This window comes from Saimiri boliviensis, chromosome 2, assembly GCF_048565385.1.
Source record: "Saimiri boliviensis isolate mSaiBol1 chromosome 2, mSaiBol1.pri, whole genome shotgun sequence".
In the NCBI taxonomy this organism is placed as follows: domain Eukaryota; kingdom Metazoa; phylum Chordata; class Mammalia; order Primates; family Cebidae; genus Saimiri; species Saimiri boliviensis.
In genome coordinates, this window is record NC_133450.1 from 151,182,396 (window position 1) to 151,204,880 (window position 22,485).

At 36.5% G+C, this 22,485-nt stretch overlaps 1 protein-coding gene across 7 annotated transcripts in view; it reads left to right on the forward strand.

Moving 5' to 3' along the window:
- The first annotated feature begins 10,956 nt into the window (after window positions 1–10,956).
- The window catches only part of TRPM3 (transient receptor potential cation channel subfamily M member 3), a 919,012-nt gene continuing 907,483 nt past the window's right edge, over window positions 10,957–22,485 (forward strand). For all 7 annotated transcript variants that reach the window (XM_074394685.1, XM_074394692.1, XM_074394688.1 and 4 more), the window contains exon 1: window positions 10,957–11,270. In XM_074394685.1, coding sequence (XP_074250786.1) covers window positions 11,088–11,270 — 183 coding nt within the window. In that variant the 5' untranslated portion in view covers window positions 10,957–11,087. The remainder of the gene's footprint in view (window positions 11,271–22,485) is intronic.

The window sequence follows — 22,485 nt, forward strand, 5'->3', positions numbered from 1 at the left end:
ACACACCTGGGACTGTGTACAGCAATGCTTTTCTTTCGGGGCAGGTCCCATAGCTTCCCAAAGACTTGCAGTCTCTTAACTGTTCCCCACCACCGCTGCCATACTTAAAAACCTACTAAGAAATTTCTATTTGGTGTTTTTTGAAGTCAATCACAATAATTCAGGTACTATTTTATGTTATGTATAAACTTAGAACTGTGTTGTTCAATATGGTAGCCACTAGCCATATGTGGTTACTGAGTACTTGAAAAATGGCTAATCTGAATTCAATTATGCTGTATATGTAAAATACATAGCAATTTCAAAGACAGCAAAAAATGATAAAATATCTCATTATACAGATTTTTATATGGATTACATGTTGAAATAATGATTTTGAATATATTGAGTTCAATATAATATTAAAATTAATTTCACCTGTGAATACTAGAAGCAGTGTTACAGGTGATATTTGAATTCTATTTCTACTAGCTAGTACTCGCCTACAATGTACAATTCTACTTATTACACAGATTAAAAAAAACTAAATAATTTTTCAATAAGGCACATATCCTTAGAGGGAAGGGAAGATAACAAAAATGGGCCAGGCGAGAAAAATGTTTCACCCATATTTTCCCACTAGATTCTCACAACTCCCCTGTAAGGAAGTTAATATTGGCCAAGTGAATACCTGAGAAAATGGAAAATCTCACAATCATTTCCCTTGACTTTAATTCCTAAACCAACAATCAGAGTCCATTATTTTAACGGTAGCAGTGGCTCATGCCTGTAATCCCAGCCCCTTGGGAAGCTGAGGCAGGAGAATCACTTGAGCCTAGGAGTTCGGGACCAGCCTGGGCAACATGGTGAGACCCCATCTCTACAAAAATAAATAAATAAATAAGACAGTTGTGGTGGTATACACCTGTGGTTCCAGCTATCAGTGAGGCTGAGGTGGGAGGATAGCTTGAACCCAGAAGTTTGAGGCTGCAGTGAGCCATTTGCACATCATTGCACTCCAGCCATGGTGACAGAGTGAGACCCTGTCTCAAAAATAAATAAATAAAAATGAAAAAACCCCATTAAACTATAGTAGGATAAAATTAGTAGTTAGTAATAGATTAATATATAAATGAGTAATTAGAAACAAAGTGAGAATAGAATTATTCTAGCTTAATATAACATACTACTAATAATATAGTATTATACTATGTACTAACAATATACTACTAATATAATATACCACTAATATAATATTAGTAGTATAATAATAAAAATGATTGAATACACTAAAAGTGAAGTTTAGTGGTTATATTCTTAGGCTTAAGAGTCAGACACACCTGAATTGGAATCCAGTCTCCATCAATGACTACCAGTGTGATCTGGGAGAGTTACTTAGGCTCTCTAAAGTATAGTTTCTTACTCTTCAATACAGATGGGAGGATAAAGAGCGATAAATATGCATTTAGTAGTGGGTTTAGTCACATATAAATATTCAATAACTATTAGTCGTTTATTATTACAGTTGCTGTCATTATGAGGTCAAACAGGCTGAAGGTTGAATCTCAATGCTGCAACTTAAAAGTTGAATCATATAGGCATATTATTACCCTGTGTGCCTCTGTTTTTCTCATCCTCAAAACGACAGTAATTTTCATTTCAAAGCACTCTTGAGAGGACTAGTGATCTCACTGAAGACACTTAGCACAGTGCTTTGCACAGAAGAAGCAGTCCATGTCAGACAGTTATTGTTTCCTAGATACAGTGAGATAGTGGGAAAGTACATGGGCTCTGGAGACAGACTTCTTGGGTTCAAGTCTTGGTTCTGCTGCTCTCTAGCTATAGAAACTTCAGCCATTTTCTTTTGCCTCTTTTTGCCTCAGTTTCCTCAGTGATTAAAAGGAGTTACTGTGAGAACTAAACAAATGAATTCATGAAGTGAGATGGTGCCTGGCACAGAGTAATGCTTAATAAATGTTAGCACTTTTAATAGCACTGTTGTTAGTTTTCCATTTTTCGTATTTTATCCTTCCTTTCATACTTTTAGTGGTTTCTTTCTCTTTTGGATTCTTTTCAATATATCTCATGTACTTCCAAGGCACTCATGAATCATATGTGAAGAAATTGATGATGCTTGGAACCAGAATAAATGCCTTGATTTTGATTACTCTGTTTATTTGATATCATAACAGATGCAATTTGTAAAGGGTGTGGTTATAACAGACACATGAAGTTTTCATGTTACCTATTATGTTCAAGTTAAGTTTCATCACAGACGTGGTCAAGAAATTGAGATTATAAGAATATTTTTCAAAATGGCAGAAATTTGTAACATTTGAAATCCAGCTGATCAAGGCATAATGACTGTTGCAGAGCTGGCTAGAAACTTTCATTCTGACTGCAAAGTTGTTCACATAGGTGAATAGTACATAGCATCCACAGAGTCTTTATCAATGAGTGTGGCAGAAGTAATGAATAGGACCATGCCATATGTGTTTGTCATGGAGATCTGGTTGAAAAACACTGGTAGAAAATAAAATGTGAAGCTAATTCACTAATCAACAAATACTGAAGCATCACTTTGGTAGGTAACTTAAAAATTGCTTTGTTATTCCCCTTTAGGTAAAAGAAGCTTTTATCTATAAAGCTTTCCTGAAAAATAAAAAGAAGAGTTTAGAAGGGTTATGGCTTTTCCATTTGCCTTCCTCATTTTAGATACATGTTAATTTTAACAAACTTGGCATCACCTTATATCTTCTTGTGCCTTGAACACTCTGATGAGTTTTGCTTCCATGTCACCAACCTGGACATAAAATGCTGCTAACCTCCTTTATTATTATCATAGCATAGAGCATACATTTCAGCCAATCAGATGAACTTTCTTTTCCACTGAATAGCTGGAAGAACTCTATATAATCTGGTACAGTGTATTTATTTTAAAGCCTAGTTTAATATAAACCATTTGTTAGTACCAAGTTTCATAGTGGATACTGGAAGCTCTACTGAATGACTCAAGACTCCATTCACCAGAAAAAGGCAATTTCAATAAAATACATTGTGTTCATGATAATAGCGTGTCTCAGTTTTAGCATATTGTTGGTTTTGTTTAGTTTGTGGAAGCCAAAGGATAAATGTGAAGCATTTGGGAATTTTAGTTAGTTCATTGAGCTTCTGCTTCCAGGCTCTATTCAGGCTCCAATAATGATTTTGTGTGAGTTGGAGGAAATGAATTTTGATAGTACATCAGAGATGAAAAGGTAACTAAGCTGCTACTTTTTGTTTAACAAATTGTTTTCACTTTATTCACTTTTGTACTTTGGAGAGGGAGAATGTACAAATTTGTTCTTAAAAAAATGTTTAACAGGATTCTGGTTAATATGCTCAGATTAAGTGGCATTTATATAGTTCTTTTCAATGTTAATAGAAATTGTGGCTAAGAAATATGGGAGTTTTGCATGGTAACTTCCTTTTCATTCAGTTTTGCAGTGGACCAAATGATACTGCCGTTTGTCTTTCTGCATAAAATAGTTTTGCAAATGGGAAGTTTAAAATTTTAATTTTGTAAGACCATTTAATGCACTTACCCTTAGGAAATGGAACTAAGCACCGAATCTAACTGTTGAAGACATCACTGACTATTTTTTTCTCTGACCCGTGTGATACTTTGAGAAATTCATAATTCCTTAAACATAAAAAGGAAGAAAAAGTAACGACTTCTGCTAAGCTCCTAAGACTGTATTATTTTTGTCAAGATGAACTTTAATGGTTTTCTGCGGTTTGTAGTATAAAACAGAAATAATTGGGCTTTAGCACAAATGATTGCCTCATGTTTTAATGCTGTAACTCAAGAGCAAAAGGAAAACAATTGTTTACCTTTAGAAACTCCCAGGCTCTGGGCTCTGCACCCCTCCTTGCCATATCTGTGTCATGCATCTTTATCGATTTCCTAGAGTTCTTGCCTCATAACTAAAGACTCTGGGCCTCAGAGAACTGGTAATGAATGATCAAATATTAATCATTGCAGGAGTGGCATTTTTTTTAAGAAGCAAAAGTGATGAAATTGTAGAAGTTCTGGCATCTATGATGCTGGAAAAGCAGTTTGAGGAAAAATTTGGTCCTTTTAGAGAGGTAGCATCTAATTCATTTGACTGTTAAGATCAGTTCCTCGTGGGGATAGTTAGACCTTCTACTGGTTCAAAAGTTGCTACGGCTTAAACATCTTAGTTTAACTTAAAACAGATCATATATATTCATTTCCTGATCTAAGGATAAAATCTTTTGAGTATGTTACTAGCAACTGAACTTCTGGTTTATTTTTTTGCATAAACCATATCCATCATGTAGGATATACAGTTATAGTTTCCTTTTTTTTTTTTTTAAGAGAGAGAGATCTTAATGACAACTGCAGAGGAATCTGAGGGAAGCTGGTTTCCATATTTTTTCTAGTCTATTACTCTTTTTATAAAAACAGTTTTCTTTTTCACATCATGTTATACCAGCATATATAAAAACAAATCGAGGGGTAATGTCTTTTTTTTCTTCTTTTTTTCTTTCCAAAACATTTTATTTGTTTTTCACAGATATGCCACCTTCTTTTGTTCTCATCTTGCATCATTGTATGTAATACTTAATGAAATCACATAATAATCACGAATACAACATATGAAAATGAGCTTGGAAAGAAACACAGTAGACCTCTGAAAAATATTTGACTCAAATGGGAAGACCAGAAAGTTGTGCGGCAAAGAATAGCTGATTCTTTATTAGTGTTTAGAGTATTAGGAAAAAGAGATTTGCTCTTCATGTATGTTAAATGGAGGTCAGCTAAAAGGCTTTCTTCTGTCTGAAAAAGCCATTGTCTCAATTCATCTGGATTTTAGTAATGTAGTTCTATATGGCAGTTTTCCAAATGGGCTCTTTTTCCTGTAATCTCAGAGGAGGTTATTCAATATTTTCAAATTTTTCCCAGATATTTCTAAATTCTAGGAAGAAACAATGTAACATATCTACTTTTTGGTTTAAGCAACTTTTTTTTTTTTTAACACAGAGATTAGACTTTATATATATTATTTATATATAAGTATATATTATATAATTTTATGTAAATTATATATTATATATAAATTGAAAATATGTAAAAATATATAGAGATGTTTGTAATATAATCAAAAGAGAACTTGGAATTGAGGGCTAAACGTCTGAGGTTTGAGGCTCAAACTTCTGGTTATTAGTTGGGAGAACTTGGATGAGTCATGTAACTATGCTCAGTCTGTTTCCTTTCCTGAAAATGCAGATAATAATATCTACCTTAAGAAGTAATACATGAAATTATCCTGGCAATTTAAAATGTCATGGTTATATGGTTGTGTAATACATACATAGGTGTGTAATACATACATGGTTATATTAAGCATGTAAAAAGTAATATGTAAAATGATACTAGCATCAGAAAACACATTTAGATAGGTCCTTTCTCACTGTCCCTCTCTCCATCCCTCCTTTTGTTTGTTTGTTTCTTCCCTCTTGGTAAACATTTTATTGAGGTAAGACATATATGAAAAAGTGTGTTATTTATAATTGTGCTGCTCCATAAATTTTCCAAGATGCGTACACCCTTGTTACTACCACCAGATCAAGAAACAGCACATTATTGGCACCCCAGGTGCCCCCTCGTTTGTCTTCTGATGGCCATAGAATGCATACTCCTGTGGTAATCACTGTCCTAACTTGAACTAGTATAGATTGTTTTTGTCTAATTTTAAACTTCATATTAATGGAATTTCACAATATATATTCTTTCGTGTATATCTTCTCTTGCTCAGTATTGTTGTTGCATCACCCATGGTTTTGCATGTAATAGTAATTCATTCATTCTTGTCACTGCACAGATTCCACTCTCTCAATATATCATAAGGTATTCATTTTGCTGTTGATGAACATTTGTGTAGTTTCTAAGTTGGGAGTTTTACAAATAGTGCTGCTATACACATTCTTGCAGTCTTTCACTAATTATAAGCATGCATTTCTGTTGAGTATATACCTTGGCGTAGAATTGCTGGGTCATATGGTATGCATATGATCAGCTATAGTAGATAGTGCCAAATGGTTTTCCAAAGTGGTTGTACCAGCTTACACTCTCACCAGCCGTGTGTGGGAGTTCTAGTTGCTCCACAGCTTTGACAACATTTAGTGTTTTTCTGTCTGCTTAAATTTTCTGTTTGCAGAAATTGAGCCATTCTTATGGGGATTTTATATCAATATATATATATTCATTTATTTTAGAAATTATTTAGTAATAGGTGGATATTTAGCTAATTTACACCTATCTTTCTTCCCTTTTCTATTCTTTTCCTCTTTTCTCCCTACTTATAACTGTTATATTATTTTTGATTCTATTGTCATTTACTTTTATGTTTTATACCATTCACTTGAATTGTTCTCTCTTGACCCAGAAATAAGGTTTTAGAAAACTATTTACCTATAGATTTAAAAAAAGAAATAAACTTTATATAAGTGTGAATGTATGCAAATGCATCAATGAACAATAAAGGAAAGTTAGTACTAAAAAATCCTACAAATTGTAATATTAATAGAAAGGCTGGACAATTGGGGAATTTGGTTGGTGGAATTTGGTTTGTTTCATGCTAAGAAAAGAGGGAAGAAAGAAAAGTTAAGGAAAGAAAAAGGAGGAAGAGAGAAAAGAGAAAGAGAGGAAGGAAGGAAGATAGGAAGGAAAAATAAGAGAAAAGGAAGTAGGAAAGAAAGGAAGAAAGAGGAAAAGAAAAGAGTGCACTTATGTAGCTAGGTTCTCTGGCCTGCAGTGACTTCTGCTGGGAGGACTTGACAGGATTTGTAACCATTGAAGACTTGTCAGCAGATGCTTCAGGGAATATATGAGATTGTTTTTTCCTAAAAGGGAGGATAATTTTTCCAGAACTATCACCCAGAGAATTTCATCCACATAGATGGCCAGTTTACTTAAATCAAGATAACCCCATTATTCCTTTTCTTGATTCATAGTAATGGGCTTTGGGGGATTTTTTTTTTTTTTTGCTTGAGTTACAGGAGTAATTGTTTTAACTTTCATGCTTGTTTATCTTGTGTGAGTCTCAGCCCTCAGGTCTGCAGAAGAGAATTTAGTTTTGACTAAACACTAATTCAACATCCTGTCTCCTGCTTTTGTAGGTATTGACTAATCCTACTTCACTGTTAGTCTAGTCATAGTGATTAAGCTTTTAGTGAATTCACAAAGTAGTTGCCCCAGATTCATTGAACACCCACCATTTTCAAATTTCTCTTACTATGTGAGGGTGATGACTTTTATTTTGTTCCCTGATGTGTGTAAGGACTTGACAGAAGAAAACCACACATTGTTTAGCTTAAGAAAAGAGATATTTTAGGGGACTTTAAAGACCATCTCAAATACTTGATGATTATTACAAGAAACACATGTTTAAATAGTGTGATTCCCCAAAATTTAAAATAAAGGTAGAAGGCTTGGGGTTCAGCTTAGTTTGTAAGAATGGGCTTTCTAATCCTTAAAGCTGCTTAATAAGGAAATGCTCTGCTTATGAGAAATAGGAGATCTAATGCCAAAGGCTGATTGTGTAGGCAGAGAGTAAATGGTAGCTTGTTGGATATTTAAAGTCAGACCTCTTAATGTCTATTTCACTCTGAGACTCTATGAATCAATATGCTGCGTTACACTGAAGATAAGGTACCATCTATGATAAAATGCATCCTGCTTTCAGAGAGGTTAAAATGTGAAAAATTGAAGGTGTTAAAGTTGATGAAATATGGTTCATATTCTCTTATTTCACAAGGAGATTTTTGGATCAACATTACTTTGTCGTTTTGATTATTTTCTCTGTTTGCCTTCCCATCTCATACTTTGCTAGGTTAAGTTAGTCCCTGGGTATACCTTTTGGTTTTCATGACCTAGAGATAACCAAAGGAATATATATTTCCTATAAACTCTTCTGCAGTGAAGCACATAATTACATGACCTAGAGCAAATGGGGTTTAAAGAGAGTTTCTTCTGATTATTGACTCGACAGATTAGTAGAACCATGTAAACTTCAGATCAAAGAGTACCTAGGGCTAACAGAGGACTGTTGACATATGACAGTGTGTTGAGATTTTTTTTTTAAAGAATACTATTTAAAGTTTACTTTTCAGAATATTTCAAAATGTTATATTTTGATTTATTCATCCATAAAATTTGTATTTACTTTTCATTTTACAAAGAATAGCTGTTATTTAACAGTATAGTAATTTTTGCTTTAATCTTATCCCATTAATTTGCACATTATTTAATGCCTAAAAACTACAAAGAAAAAAGGTTGATGCCCTACTTCCCGTTTGCCTTTTGACATTTATTAACACCATCCACTTTTTGTAACTGCAGTCTCTTCTCTAATAAAGCTAAGTTGCTTTAGAAGTGGCTTCTAATCCAGATTCCAGAATTTTAATGCTGGTGATTTTCAGTGTGTTCTTAGAAGCATATTGGTGCTGCCATTCCCACTAATTTTCTTAAGAAATATGATAGATTTTCGCTTTAGTCTTCCAGTTTCTGGCTATTAGGAACTTCAGAAAGACAAATGAATATCAGAAGAGGAAAAGGTCAGTTTTCTGGTTGCCTACAATCACATCTAGCCTCTTGTCCAGTTCCCAGACATTTTTGGTACTTGTCAAGCGCAAAAGGGAAATGCAGAGATCATCTTTAAACAAACCTTTAAAAACAGTGCTTTAAGATAAAGGCAATTGAAAGCTCATTTTTTGACCAAATAGCTAAAAAAATATGACATAGGCAATCACTACTCATCATTAGATTTTCTAAGTAAGTCTAAAAAACTCATCAGTTGCTCTGAATATGCACTGATGTGCTAGAATAGTCTTTTATGACAGACAGTCTTCATGGCAGGGTCATTTTGCCCCTCATGGATGGATGTGTGTGGATCAGGGTCTCCTGGCTCTGTATGGTGAATGTTCTTGGATGATGTGCCTTGATATATCTGTGAAGGCCTCGCTTAGCTCCTTTTAAGGGATGTTATTATTATACTTAAAGACTGAACTTTCAGGGCACAGGCTTTTCATCTCTTAGGGAGTTCATTTAGTCATATCTATATACCCCTTTGTAAGCAACGAAAGGAAAAAGTAAATATTTACTTTAATGAATAATATGCTGACTTTTTATTCTACCCCCTAGTTGGTATTTGGTTTTCATACCTGTGTGATTTTGTAAACTAAGCATAATCATTTTGATTTATTTTTGTGAGGGGGAGGAATCTGGACTGAATTATGGTATTTCCATGAATGTCACTAATAATTTCAAATCCATGAACTTAGATAAGGAGTGAGAAAATGCGAAATGGAGCCTGTGGTTTTCTCATTAAATGGCATTGTGTGTTGCAAACATGGTTTAGAGTCTTATTTTGTTTAATATGGGTGTGTGATTTCTAGACGCAGAGAGTTGTTTAAAAGATAGGATGTATGCCCTGTGAGTCTCTTTTACTCACAGGATGAGTAATTTAATGGCAGGATTAATATTCATGTAACACTACACACAGGTGCACAGCTGTGAGATTTTAGAACTCTCTATTCCATTCCCATAAACTAGCCAGTTTTAGGACCTCTGCTTAATCACACTGACCACTGCAACTCATATTATGAATTTTACAACTAATGCCACAACACCAATTTTCCTACAGCATTTTTCACCCTCTTCCCTTCGCTCTGAATTCCCCTTCACCTTTGCCTCCTAGGAAGACTTGGCAATATTCAAATAGGAAAGAGAATGCTTGATTTCAGATGAAAGTACATCTGTTGCCATTGCAACAGATAAGCAACCAGACGGCCCTTTTCAACTGGGAGCGATTTTAGGCATCATTCCCTTTAATGGTGAGTAAATGGTTATTTTTTTAGCTTTTGTTAATTTGTGATGCCCCCAACTGCTCTCTCTCATCTGGTCAAGGGCATTCCTGAACATGCCGACACCCCAGTCTGGGAAAATAAGTGACACAAAACTGATGAGGGTCTGCTGGCTGTCCTAATGAGCAGAAGGCAAAAACATGAAAGAACAACAAGGTGCAGGGGTCACAGAAAGCACAACACACAGGAGCTCCACCACGAATCTGTCTCATGTCATCCTCGCTGCTTAACTGCCCAGGGTGAGAGGGGAAACTGAATACCCCATTTCTACCCCGGAGAGAAAAATGAGTTGATGTGAAAAGAAGTATCAGCCTTCCCTTCCCAAGAGTCCTCCTCTGCCTTACCGCCACAGAACAGGCCCTGGAAGGCCCTTAATTGCTGTTGGGGATGGCGCAGATAGAATCACTTTGGGAGCTTTTAAATATCCTGATTTCCAGGCCACAGCCAGGCCAATTAAACTCTGAGGAATATCACCATTTAAAAAAGAGAGAGACAGAGAGAAAAGGATCCAGGTAACTCCAGTGTGCAGCCAAGTCTAAGACCCAGTGGGCTAGTCTGAGCAAGCTGGGGAAGAAACAAGTGCGGCGTCTGCCAAGGAGTTGAAGCTCCCTTCTCTCCAAGGATACTTAGGAGAGAGTTGTTGTTGCAAAGGGAAGAAAGGGAAGAAAGGGAGCAGGAGGAAGAAAGTTGCCCCCTTCCTGTCTTTTTCTAAGTCAACTGGAGTCTCCACCTACCCAGTGCGGGTAACCCAGGGTTCCACCTGCAGCTCGGGTGCAGGGAGGTGGGTACCCAGGTCTGGGGGACCGAGGGGGTTTGGGTGACAGCCAGGAGCGTTACCCAGCGGAGCCTCAGTAGCCTCAGGCGTGGGCCCTGCACTCCCCAGAGAAGGCGGCGGCTGCAGGGTGGAGAGCAATTTAGGGGCGCAAAAGCAAGCTGGCTCGCGCGCAGGTGGCGCTCGCAGCCCCAGCCCACTGTTGAGCCAATCGCGGGCGCAAGCGCAGCCTGGTGGCGGCGGCGGTAACGGCGGTAACGAGCGCGGGGTCTGGCGGCAGCAGCCGGCAGAGGCAAAGGCGGCGCCAACCGAGAGCCGCGCGCAGGCTGGAAGGAGGCCCGCAGCGAGGAGCCGGCGAGAGCGCTCTGCGCTGGGTGGTTTCCCGGTCGAGGGAGGCGAAGTTCTCATGGGAAAGAAGTGGAGGGATGCAGCGGAAATGGAGCGGGGTTGCTCCGACCGCGAGGACAGCGCGGAGAGCCGCAGGCGCAGCCGGAGCGCCAGCCGGGGCAGGTTTGCCGAGTCGTGGAAAAGGTTAAGTTCCAAGCAGGGGTCCACCAAGCGCTCGGGACTCCAGTCTCAGCAGACGCCGGTGAGTGGCGGGGGAGAGCCCCCGTCTCTGCTCGGTTTCTCCCTCCGCAGGTGGCTCGAGCCCTTTCCATGGTGCTGAACTTGCCTCTTTAAGGGCGAGAGCCAGGGAACTTGTGGAGCGGCTTCTAATGAAAGAAAGTGTTGGGGGCTGTGAGGAAGGGCGAGAAGGAACGTTTTCCCTCCCTTTGGCAGTGGAGGGTGTCCTGATGTCTCTGGCGTCTCTGCAAAAATGGAAAACATGTTCGAGAGGCGAGGGGGTTCGCTGTCACATCGTAAGAGTTTTGCAATTAACAGAGCGTGAGAGATGTTGTCGAGTGTATTGTGACTCCTGTGTACGTTCCCAAGGGTCTGTCTGTGCAGCATGTCGAAAGTACTCAGCATCCGCTGAATGAGGGCGGAATAGAAAGGGCAGCATGCCTTATTTTTACTCTCCTAACACTTGCTCTTTCCATCCCACACCCCCACTATTTTAATGGGAGCGTTTAATTGTTTGCAGAATGTCATTTGCATACAGAGAATAGCAAGAATATCCCAGGTGCTTATAATCCCACTGCTTAACATACACAACGTTCAGATAACAGTTTTCCCATGTGTCAGCTCCTTTTCACTAATTAATGCAATAAAAGCATTCAAGTGAAATTAATATAGGCATCATATGCGTGTAGAGAAGTACAGTTGATTAAAAAAAAAAAAACTTTAGCTGCATTTTTATTTATCCTAGAGGGAGAGTACTCTGTTCTAGAAGAGAGTGCAAAGCCCTCCTGTTGCTCATGGGGAAGGAGGATTCACCACTTTTAACTTCCCAAACATCATTACTATCGGCGTGTGTGTGTGTGTGTGTGCGTGCGTGCGTGTGTGTGTGTACTTGCTTTACATCCAAAGGGCTTGACAGCAGATATTGCATATTGAAGAGACTTTTATTTAATTAAAAGAAAGAATGGTACATAAGCATTGATCTCACAGCATGATTAATGTTACCCTGCTCTGTTTTTGGGAAGTCGTCATTGAAGGATAAAAAATCATCCTTGAAAAGTAAGATGTTTAAACATTACTTATACAGAATGTAAGATAAACATTTAAAATTTTTGGCGTGTTTATTTTTGTTGCTTGTTTACAAAAACTAGCATAAAATATTATTAAATTTCAGATAATTTTCTCAAATACTTAATGTTTTTTGTGGGCGGTTTTTTTCATCTAAATATGATTATAGCACACCTAAAAATGCAATTGATTATACTTCAGGTGTAGAAATACTGTTTGTTTAGAAATGTGGATTCAAAAATATTTTTAAAAAGAGAACATTAATCTGAAGATAGGGTTTTCTGAAATAAATTATGTGGAAAATACAAAATTCATAACATCTTTTTTTGATCAAGTATATGAACCAAAAATTTAATCCTCTTTTTAATTCCAATTAAAATACTGAGGCTTCCAAGCCTCAGTATTAATCTAAGAAACTTCTTATGCTGCATTTTTTATTTTGTTCAACAGGTGTGTGCACAGTCTGTATAAATAACGTGTAAAATCTTCATATAACTATATTATAAATTAGAGTAAATGCTTGGAGTTTTGTTACTTAGAATAAAAATGTGAGAAAGAGCCTAAGAAGGTACCATGAAAACCAGAGACATCTGGAAAAGTAACCATGTCCTCCTGTTTACTAAGGGTGATGACGATGTTGTAGTTCTCTGTAGTACTTGTTAGTTGAAACATTAGTAATTCAGTTAAAAACCAGTTAAGGCAAGCCTGTGCTTATTCCCACATTGCATGGTAAGTTTGATACTGATTTTGTTCTAAATAACTAATAATAAGTGCTTCTAGCTATAATTTTAATTATCAGTTTTTAAAGCAAAGATAATGAGGTTTTGTAAATTTTAGAGCTAAGATGGTGGTTTTCAACCGAGCTTTGATTCCATAGCTGTTAACAAAGACTTTTGATGTTACTTGTAAGTGAGACACCCAGCTTATTTATGCAAACAGGAGGAAGGCAATCGTAATGATTGTAGCAGATATGCTTATAAAAGTTTTTAATCCTCAAGGTAAATTTTTTTCTCCTCCTTAAAGTGAGCTTAAAAAAAAAAAGCTTAACCTATAAAGATTAAAAGTTAATATGATTAATGCTTTTTATTTATTCTTACGAATAAATAAGATATCCCATAATGTAGCTGTGAATCTTATTCAATATGTGTTGTCCCCAAAATATTGTGCATCCATCCTGATAAAGAAAATATGTGAAGTTTATTTTTTCTTTTGAAGACAAAATAGATAAATGTGGAAAAATTAGATTAATAATAAAACAAGGGCTTTCATACATTTTCTTTCTTTTGAGAATATAAAATAGTTGTTTTTTTAATGTGGCATTTTTTACTCTCTTCTCTGCTTTAGTTGGATTCTTGAAATCGCTTCCAGTTAAAGTTATTCCCAGGGAAGGATAGAGTCCATGACTCTGTCCCCAAGGGAAATGATTGTATAAGTTTTCATTTTTGTTTTATTTTTCTTTCTTTTTTCTTTTTTGAGACAGCGTCTTGCTCTGTCACCAGGCTGGAATGTTGTGGGGTTCTCTCCGATCACTGCAACCTCCAACTCCCTGGTTCAAGCCATCCTCCTGCCTCAGGCTCCCAAGTAGCTGGGATTACAGGCATGCACCACCATGCCCAGCTAATTTTTTATTTTTAGTAGAGATTGCATTTCACCATGTTTACCACCATGGTCTTGATCTCCTGACCTCATGATCCACCTGCCTAGGCCTCCCAAAATTCTGGGATTATAGGCATGAGCCACTGCACCTAGCCTAGTTTTAATTTTCAGTAGCAACAAAACATTGCATACATCATAATTAATAGACAATATTTACTTTAGCAAGGAGAGTTCTGCTATACTCTTGGTATCCTGAAGTACCTTATTCACGATGTGAGACATGCTGTTTTGCGTGTGAAGTGTAGGGGAGGTCAGCTTGACTTGACTTTGGCCGTTAGATTTCCTACCTACTTATCACTAAATATCTGGGGGTTTTCTTAGAGGTTGGGTAACTCCTTGATTTTGATTCCAATAGTAGAAATCCAAAAGTTGCATTTCTGGCTGTCTCTTTGGAGTAAATGAACTCTTGATGTTCTTATGGAGTATGGCAGGCCTACAGTAGAAAATGTGTGCTATCCCTGCCACTGCCCACTTGGATCTGCTTCTGTTCTGGTGACATGCATAAGCAGCACTGCTCTGTGCAGTAACCGAAGGAAGGGGCAGCTGCTCTGTGTCCTAATAGTGGCATTTAAAATGCATGTTCTCAAGTTCTGGACCACAATAGTGGGTGTGCCAAACAAATCAATCCTTGTTAATTTGAAAAGCCTTTTTTTTTCTCCATTATTGTAATTCAGGAAACAGTCTTCTCTCCCCTATTTTAAGGCTTCGTGGTTTACAATGGAAACTTTATGAATTCATGTTGCTTTGCTATAATCCATTAATCTACAATACTAAAATTACACCTCAAATAATAAAATTCTGATACAGCAAAGTAGAATTTAATTATATTTATTCCTTGGAAATTGTTGTTTTCTGAGATTGGTTCATAGGTTATTTTTAAAATATAAACTGTTTTTTAGTTAAATGTAAAGACATTTTATATTAATTTTATAGTTTTATTAGTATGAAAGTTATATGTTTGAATTTTGGATATCAAATTAAGTTTCTGGATATTAATGTTTTAAATACTGTCTGTATTGAATTGGTCAATAGGCATAAAAGTAATTTAAAACTTCTTTGTCTCCATTCTATAAGATTTGGAGTTCATATTTCTTTGTGAATTACTGTTCTTATAATTCCTGTTATTTGTTTTGATTCTATGTGTACAGAAATGCGTGGAATTCTATTGAAAGGTGATTCAACAAGTGCCATCTCACATCACAAATGTCAAATGCTCACCACAGCATGTATGCATTTTCACTTAACCTCAATTTTTTCTTTTTTGGAGGTGGGGTCTTGCTCTGTTGTCCAGCCTGGAGTGCAGTGGTATCATTTCAGCTCACTGCAACCTCTGCCTCCCAGGTTCAAGTGATTCTCCTGCCTCAGCCTCCCCAGTAGCTGAGACTACAGGTGTGCGCCACCATCCCTGGCTAATTTTTTTGTATTTTTAGTAGAGATGGGGTTTCACCGTGTTAGCCAGGATATTCTTGCTTTCCTTAACTCATGATCCACCAAAAAGAATTAGATTTCAATTAAGTATATTTATCCCCTCCTAATTTATACGTTATCCTTTTTAACCTTAATTTAAATTTAACCACTTATTTACCTTTATTTACTTGTTTATTTTTATTGAGGTAAAATATACATATACAATTTGCCATATTCGCCATTTTTCAGTGATAGCTTAGAGGTAACAAATGGATTTATATTCTTCTTTTCCCTCCATATCCCCCCTTTCCCTTGCACTTAGCATGTATGTAGTTTTAATTTTAAAAGATTTCCTTTTCTACTCCCACAACTATTTAAAAGCTTGTTTTCAAATAGATGCAGATTTAATTCAGTCTCTGAGTAAACTCTGTAAAAGGAAAAAAAGAAGGTGTGCTGAGGGAGTAAATGATGGAGGTGTAATTAGAGTTGTTTTTCAACCTTAGACAGCACTCTTGCTTCCACTAATGCTATAATTACCCTTATCAGCAGGTACCAACCACAGACTATCACACCTTGTGCAGACAAGTGGGCAACTGAGAGTGTATGGAAACAGCAGTGAGTATGTAGAAAGCACAGTGCTGCCAAGTAAGCAAGTCCATTTCAGCTGTTTACCAAAGCCATTCTTCTCACAGCTATTTGAGATGCTGTGCGTGCGGGAGGGATCCAGAAACAAGCCTACCATTCCTTTCTGATGTTGACTTGTCCTCTTCGGGCCTGCTGGGTAATTTCCAGTTTTCCCTGCTAAAAGCAGATTTCTTCAAGGTCTTAACATAAATGAGGAAAAGCTGAGTCAAAGGCAAAACTAAAGTTAGAAAAACTCATCTCCCAACCAATTGCCCATTTGAGGATTATGTGGCTAGTAGGTCCTTTGTGGCTATCATAGAAACAACTGCAACTGGGTGAAAAGAATTCTTGTTTCCTTTTTCAGTGTCTAATATGCTATTGCAATGTCGTTAAACCTTTAATAGTTTGTTCTTATTACACAAAGGGCTCTCCTGGTGAAAGCAGAGAGAATCTCCTGCAGTGCTAGTCCATTACGGAATAAACCATTTCTTGACAGGTTGATTTTTGTCTACTGCCTTTTACTCACTCAGTTAAAAAAATAAAAAAGAGGCAATATTGTATTGCTCAGGAATACAGTCATATTCTCTTATTATTGTGATATTTTTGTGAAAAAAGACCATTTTCTGAAAATGGTCCATTTTATTGAAGCATATCTGAAATAATATCTTTCTCTAGTAATTAATATAACAACCAACAAGCTCCTCCTCCTCATCACAGTGAATTAAAATTTTTAATTTAGTTTCACCTTTAATTTGAGGACCAAGAATATGTTAGAAAATGATTAATCCAAAATATTTTAAGTTTGGAGGAGTAAAATACCTTTGCATTGTGATGATTTTAAATTTGTTTTCATGATTCCCAAAGATATGAGAACAGCTTCTCCTGAGATTAATTACTGAGTTTTTAAAAACAATGGAATCATTAAAAATAACTTATAAATAGTAAGAAAACATTACATTCATTTTGTTAGACCAGCTGTGATGGTCTGTGTGTTGCTTTTACTTTTCATTTTTTTCATTTGCCAAGCTAAAAGAGGGCTGGTAGAACAAAAATGAAAGGATTATAGAGAATGATGTTTAAAGAAACATTCATCTAACTTTTGTTGAACACTTAAGAAGTGTTAGGCACCATGGTAAGTACGGGACAACCTCTTTAATAGAACTGATAGTTTAACACAAGAGATATGCAAAGTGGCAACACAGAGATACACAAAGTCTAGCTTTACATTGGAGCAAAGGTTAAAGTAGTGGATGCCTCTTTAAGTGTGGTAGTGGGAGGTTTGGAGGAAAAGCTTCTGAGACATTGTGCCTGCTTCTCAAAAGATGAGAAAGAAAACCATTTGCTTGGATTTTGCAATTTGGAAAGAAGACAATAATATCTTTCTGAGAGTAATTTAAAAAAAAGTCATGAGGGTAGATGCCAGTGCAGAGAATGAGAGGCAAAGCAGATGAGGAAAAGAAATAACCACAGTGACAACAAGTGCAAATATTTGTATGGTACTTACTATGTGCCAGGTATTCTTCTAAGCACATTGCATGTGCTGCTGTCTATTTCTTGACTCCCATTAGAGTTCCATTATTTATTGCAGCTGAAATATAAGCTCTACAAATATAGGATCATTATTTAGTTCCCTGATTCATCTGTGAGCCTTGAACAGTATCTGGCACATAGTAAACACTCAAATATTTGCTTAATGAATGCATCAATTAGTAAGTATATTAATAAAAAGAATACTTTCTAATTAATGTAAGGTAGATTTTAGGTTCTTTGCTATGAAGAGAAAAATAAATAGAGACAGAAATTTGTTTTTGCAAGATGAGAGAGATACGAGCATGTTTATTTGCTAGAGAAAGAACCTAGTAAAGAAGGAGAGTTTAAATAAGCAGGAGACAGAGTAGCAATAAAACTAGTCCATAGACCTGCAGGAGATGGGATTTGTTTTATGGGATAGTTGAAGACCAATTTTTCCTCAGTAAATATAGGCTCTGATCCCTCTCTTTGTTGTTAAAGACTTGCATGGTCAAAATTAGACCTTATGGTTGATTCTTCTGCAGGTTTTACTTAGTATATATTTAGTCTACAATGCTAGTGAATTAATTCGCAAGTTGTCATGCAAGAAAATATGTACTTTGAAACCCTCGTTAAAAACTCAGAGATGGCTAAAACACCATTTTTTATCTTTCTCTGACTTCACCAAATACCTCAAGAGATATAAAAAAATTTCCCAGGCGTCAGTAAGATAAGAATCACTCCTTTGGTTGTCCTGAAGAAAGTTATCTAAATTCAGAGTTGACATGACAATCTGCCAGTCCATGCGTTTAATATCATGGGATTGTACATTTATTAAAAATGCCTCCCCGGAATACCAAAATTTGGATCACAAAAGAGTCTAACAAAAGGGAACACATTTGTGGTAATAACTAGCTAGGTTTTTGTCCTTCCTGAAGGTTAATTTTTCTAGGAATTTCTTGAGAATAGACTTTATAATGGTGAGATTAGGGAGGGAGGGCTCTGTTGACTAAGAGTGTTTCCAAGAAGGCTGATGTGAACACAGGTCATCTCTCATTTTGGAGTTCACTGGAAAATCTCAGTTTCTTTTAGAAAACCGTATAGTGCTTTAGAATTGAGCAGATCTAGATTGGAATCCTGGCTCTGTTCATTATTACCTGTGTAGCCTTAGGTGAATTATATTTCTATGACTCTTTTCTCCCCAGTTCTGTTAAGATAATCCTTCTTCCTTTCCTAGTGAGCTTAAGATTCACTTGCATGTTTTGTTAATAGAGAAAAATATTTATTATATTTATTTTTATTTAAAATTTAGCCTCAAATATACAAAAATAGTAGAAAATATTAAATAATCCACATAATACACATTAGAGATGAACAATGCCATTTTTTCTTTATATCTTTTTGAAGTAAATAAAATATCTTAGAAGAACCTAAAATATCCCCGTGCTATTTCCTTGATTGTCTGGAACCTAATCTCTGACCTGAGCCAAAATGTTGCAAGGGGCAGCATGGGAGTGGTGCTGGCCTTCTGATCTAAGACTGTCTTAACATTGAAATTAGACAGACTTGATGTCTAGCCTGATTCAGGTTATTCACTGATTTTGCAGCTGAATCTTATTGTCATTCATCATGATAAAATGGGGATGAAAATACCTGCCCCTAGGATGAATTATGAACATTATGTGTATTAGTGTGTGTAATTAGTTCAGTGTCGGGTCATAGCTATTCACTGAATGGAAACAGTTATCTAACTATTGGTGTTAACTGGAAATGTTACAACACATATGAAAAAGAATAGTTGGGAGGCTGAGGTGGGCAGATCACGAGGTCAAGAGATTGAGACCATCCTGGCCAACATGGTGAAACCCCCCCTCTCCTAAAAATACAAAAAATAGCTGGGCGTGGTGGCATGTACCTGTAGTCCCAGCTATTTGGGAGCTAAGGCAGGAGAATTGCTTGAACCTGGGAGGCAGAGGCTGCAGTGAGCCAAGATCATGCCACTTTACTCAAGCCTGGTGACAGAGCAAAACTCCGTCTCAAAAAAAAAAATTGCTTTTGTTTGACGGAAAATGTTGTTTATGGTCTTTAATTTTTCTGAAATTAGAATGTTGTTGATCACATCTACATTATAATATAAGACTGATGATTACATTGGGCTGGTTTTGAAAGTGCCTTAGAAAATAGAATCAGCTTGTCTTTTTCAAGATGACTGTTTTCTACAGCAGATCCTGGTCCTTGAAATGTCCATTCTTCTATGTTTTTACCAAAGGTAATTTATTGACATTCTTGAGGTTAAAATAGAAAATCCATGCTATATTGAAATACGATACTTTTTGCTTTTGGCATTTTCATTATTGGATTCTTTATGTATTGAAATAGATAATAGTTATAAAATTACTCTCTTCATGAAGCTCAAGGACTTTGGGAGGGAATGTTTTTAAAAATTTCTTTTATTGTGGGATATTCCAAATGCATACTGAAGTAGAGGCAATAGTATAATAAACCTATAACCCAACTTTAATAATGATCAAATCATCACAAATCAATCTTGTTTAATCTATATCCTTATTTTTTGTTTCTTCTCTCCCCACTAGATTATTTGTAAGCAAGTCTCAGGTATTAGATTACTTCCTCTAAACAGTATCTGGAAGAGAAAGACTATTTATTTATTTATTTATTTTTGAGGGAGAGTCTCTCTCTGTCGCCCAGGCTGGGTAGCAGTGGCACAATCACTGCTCATGGCAGCCTCAACCTCCCAGGCTAAGGTGATTCTCTTACCTCAGCCTCCCAAGTAGCTGGGACTACAGGCTTATACCATCACACGCTGCTAATTTTGTATTTTTTGTAGAGAAGGGGTTTCACCACATTGTCCAGGCTGATCTCAAACTCCTAGGCTCAAGCAATCCTTCCATTGCAGCCTTTCAAAGTACTGGGATAACAAGCATGAGCCACTGTAACTGGTCAGGACTCTTTACTAAAACAAAACTGCAACACTATTGTCAAGTATAAGCAAACTAATAACTTCTTAATACCCACAGATATTAAGTTAGAACCATATTTTCTTGATTATCTCATAATTCTGTTTGAATCAGAATCTAATTGTAGTGGCCACATTGCAGTTTTCCTTTCTAGTCTATAGTTTTCCGCTCCTGATCTCTTTTCTTTTCCTCTCAACAATTATTTGTCAGAGAAATGTATTTATCCTGCAGAGATTTCTACATTCTTTATTTTGCTGAATACATCCCAATGGTGTCATCTCAGATGTTTCTCTGTCCATTGTATTGCCTATGAACTGGTGATTTGACCAGGTGCCTAAATCAGTTTTAATTTGAGTTTTTGGCAATAATACTTCATAGGAATTCTGGCTGTCTCTCATTTTTGCGTATTAGCTACCATTGGGGATGGTTGCTTAGAAAAGGGGTTGGCAAACTTTTTCTTCAAAGATCAAAGTAGTAAATGTTTTAGGATTTTTTTTTTTTTTTTGATGGAGTTTCACTCTTTTGCCCAGACTAGAATGAAGTGGTGCAATCTTGGTTTACTGCAACCTCCGCCCCATGGGTTCAAGTGGTTTTCTTGCCTCAGACTCCCAAGTAGCTGGAATTACAGGCACTTGCCACCATGCCTGGCTAATTTTTGTATTTTTAGTAGAGAAGGGGTTTTACCATATTGGCCAGACTGGTCTCAAACTCCTGGCCTCTGGTGATCCACTCACCTTGGCCTCCCAGAGTGCTAGGATTATAGGCATGAGCCACCGTGCCTGGCCAATGTTTTAGATTTTTTAATGCTATCAGGTCTCTTACAATCATTCAATTCTTGCTGTTACAGCTCAAAAGCATTACTTAAATAAATGGTTATGCTGTATTCCAAAAAACATTACTTATAAACACTAAATTGGGAATTTAATATAATTTTTATCAAATGAAACATTCTTTTGATTTTTTAACCATTTAAAAATGTAAAATTCATTCTTAGCTTACAGGCTAAGAAAAACTGATAATGGAATGGATCTGGTCCTTATTTGGTGTTTGCCAAGATCCATTATTTTTATTTGGGCATTGCAAAATAGTGATATTATGTTTCTGTCTTTCCTTTTTTATTTAATAGCTGAAATAATTTTATAAATAAAAGCTTCCTTCACCAACCATTTTCTTATCCTGAGTTATAATTCATATAATAAAGTCAAGATGAATGCTTGAGACAGTTTTTAAAAAGTTGAGCTAATAGTAATAGGAGCTGTGTGGCAATTTGTTAGGGTACTGTCAGGCTTTAATTTTAATTGGGTCATTGTGTTCAGTTAACTAGGAGAAAATATTTCACCCATTAATTTTGGAGGCCAATTAAAGTGTTATTAAGAAATAGAACTTGTAAACATATATTGTCAAACTATTTCTGTGTTAAAGATTCTGCTTTCAGAATTAAAATGGTGTTGGGCATTGTGTTAAGTTTCCAATGCTGCCGTGAGAAATTACTACAAACTCAGTGGCTGAAAGCAACATGCATTTATTATCTCACAGTTCTATAGTACAGAAGTATGACATGGGTTTCACTGGACTACACATCAAGATGTCAACAGGGCTGTGTATTTGTAATTTCTAGATGAAAATCTATTTGCTTGCCTTTTCCAGCTTCTAGAAGCCACACAATTTTCTTGGCTCGTAGTCCATGTCTTAGTCTGTTTTTATGCTGCTGATAAGGATGTACCCAAGACTGAGAAGAAAAAGAGATTTATTTGGACTTACAGTTTTGTATGGCGGGAGAGGCCTCAGGATCATGGCAGGAGGTAAAAGGCACTTCTTACATGGTGGCTGCAAGAGAAAATGAGAAAGAAGCCAAAGCAGATTCAATTACATTCTCCTGGGTCCCCCCCACAATATGTGGGAATTCTGGGAGTACAATTCAAGTTGAGATTTGGGTGAGGACACAACCAAGCCATATCAGTCCCTTTGTCCATTTTCAAAGGAAGTAAAATTACATCTTAT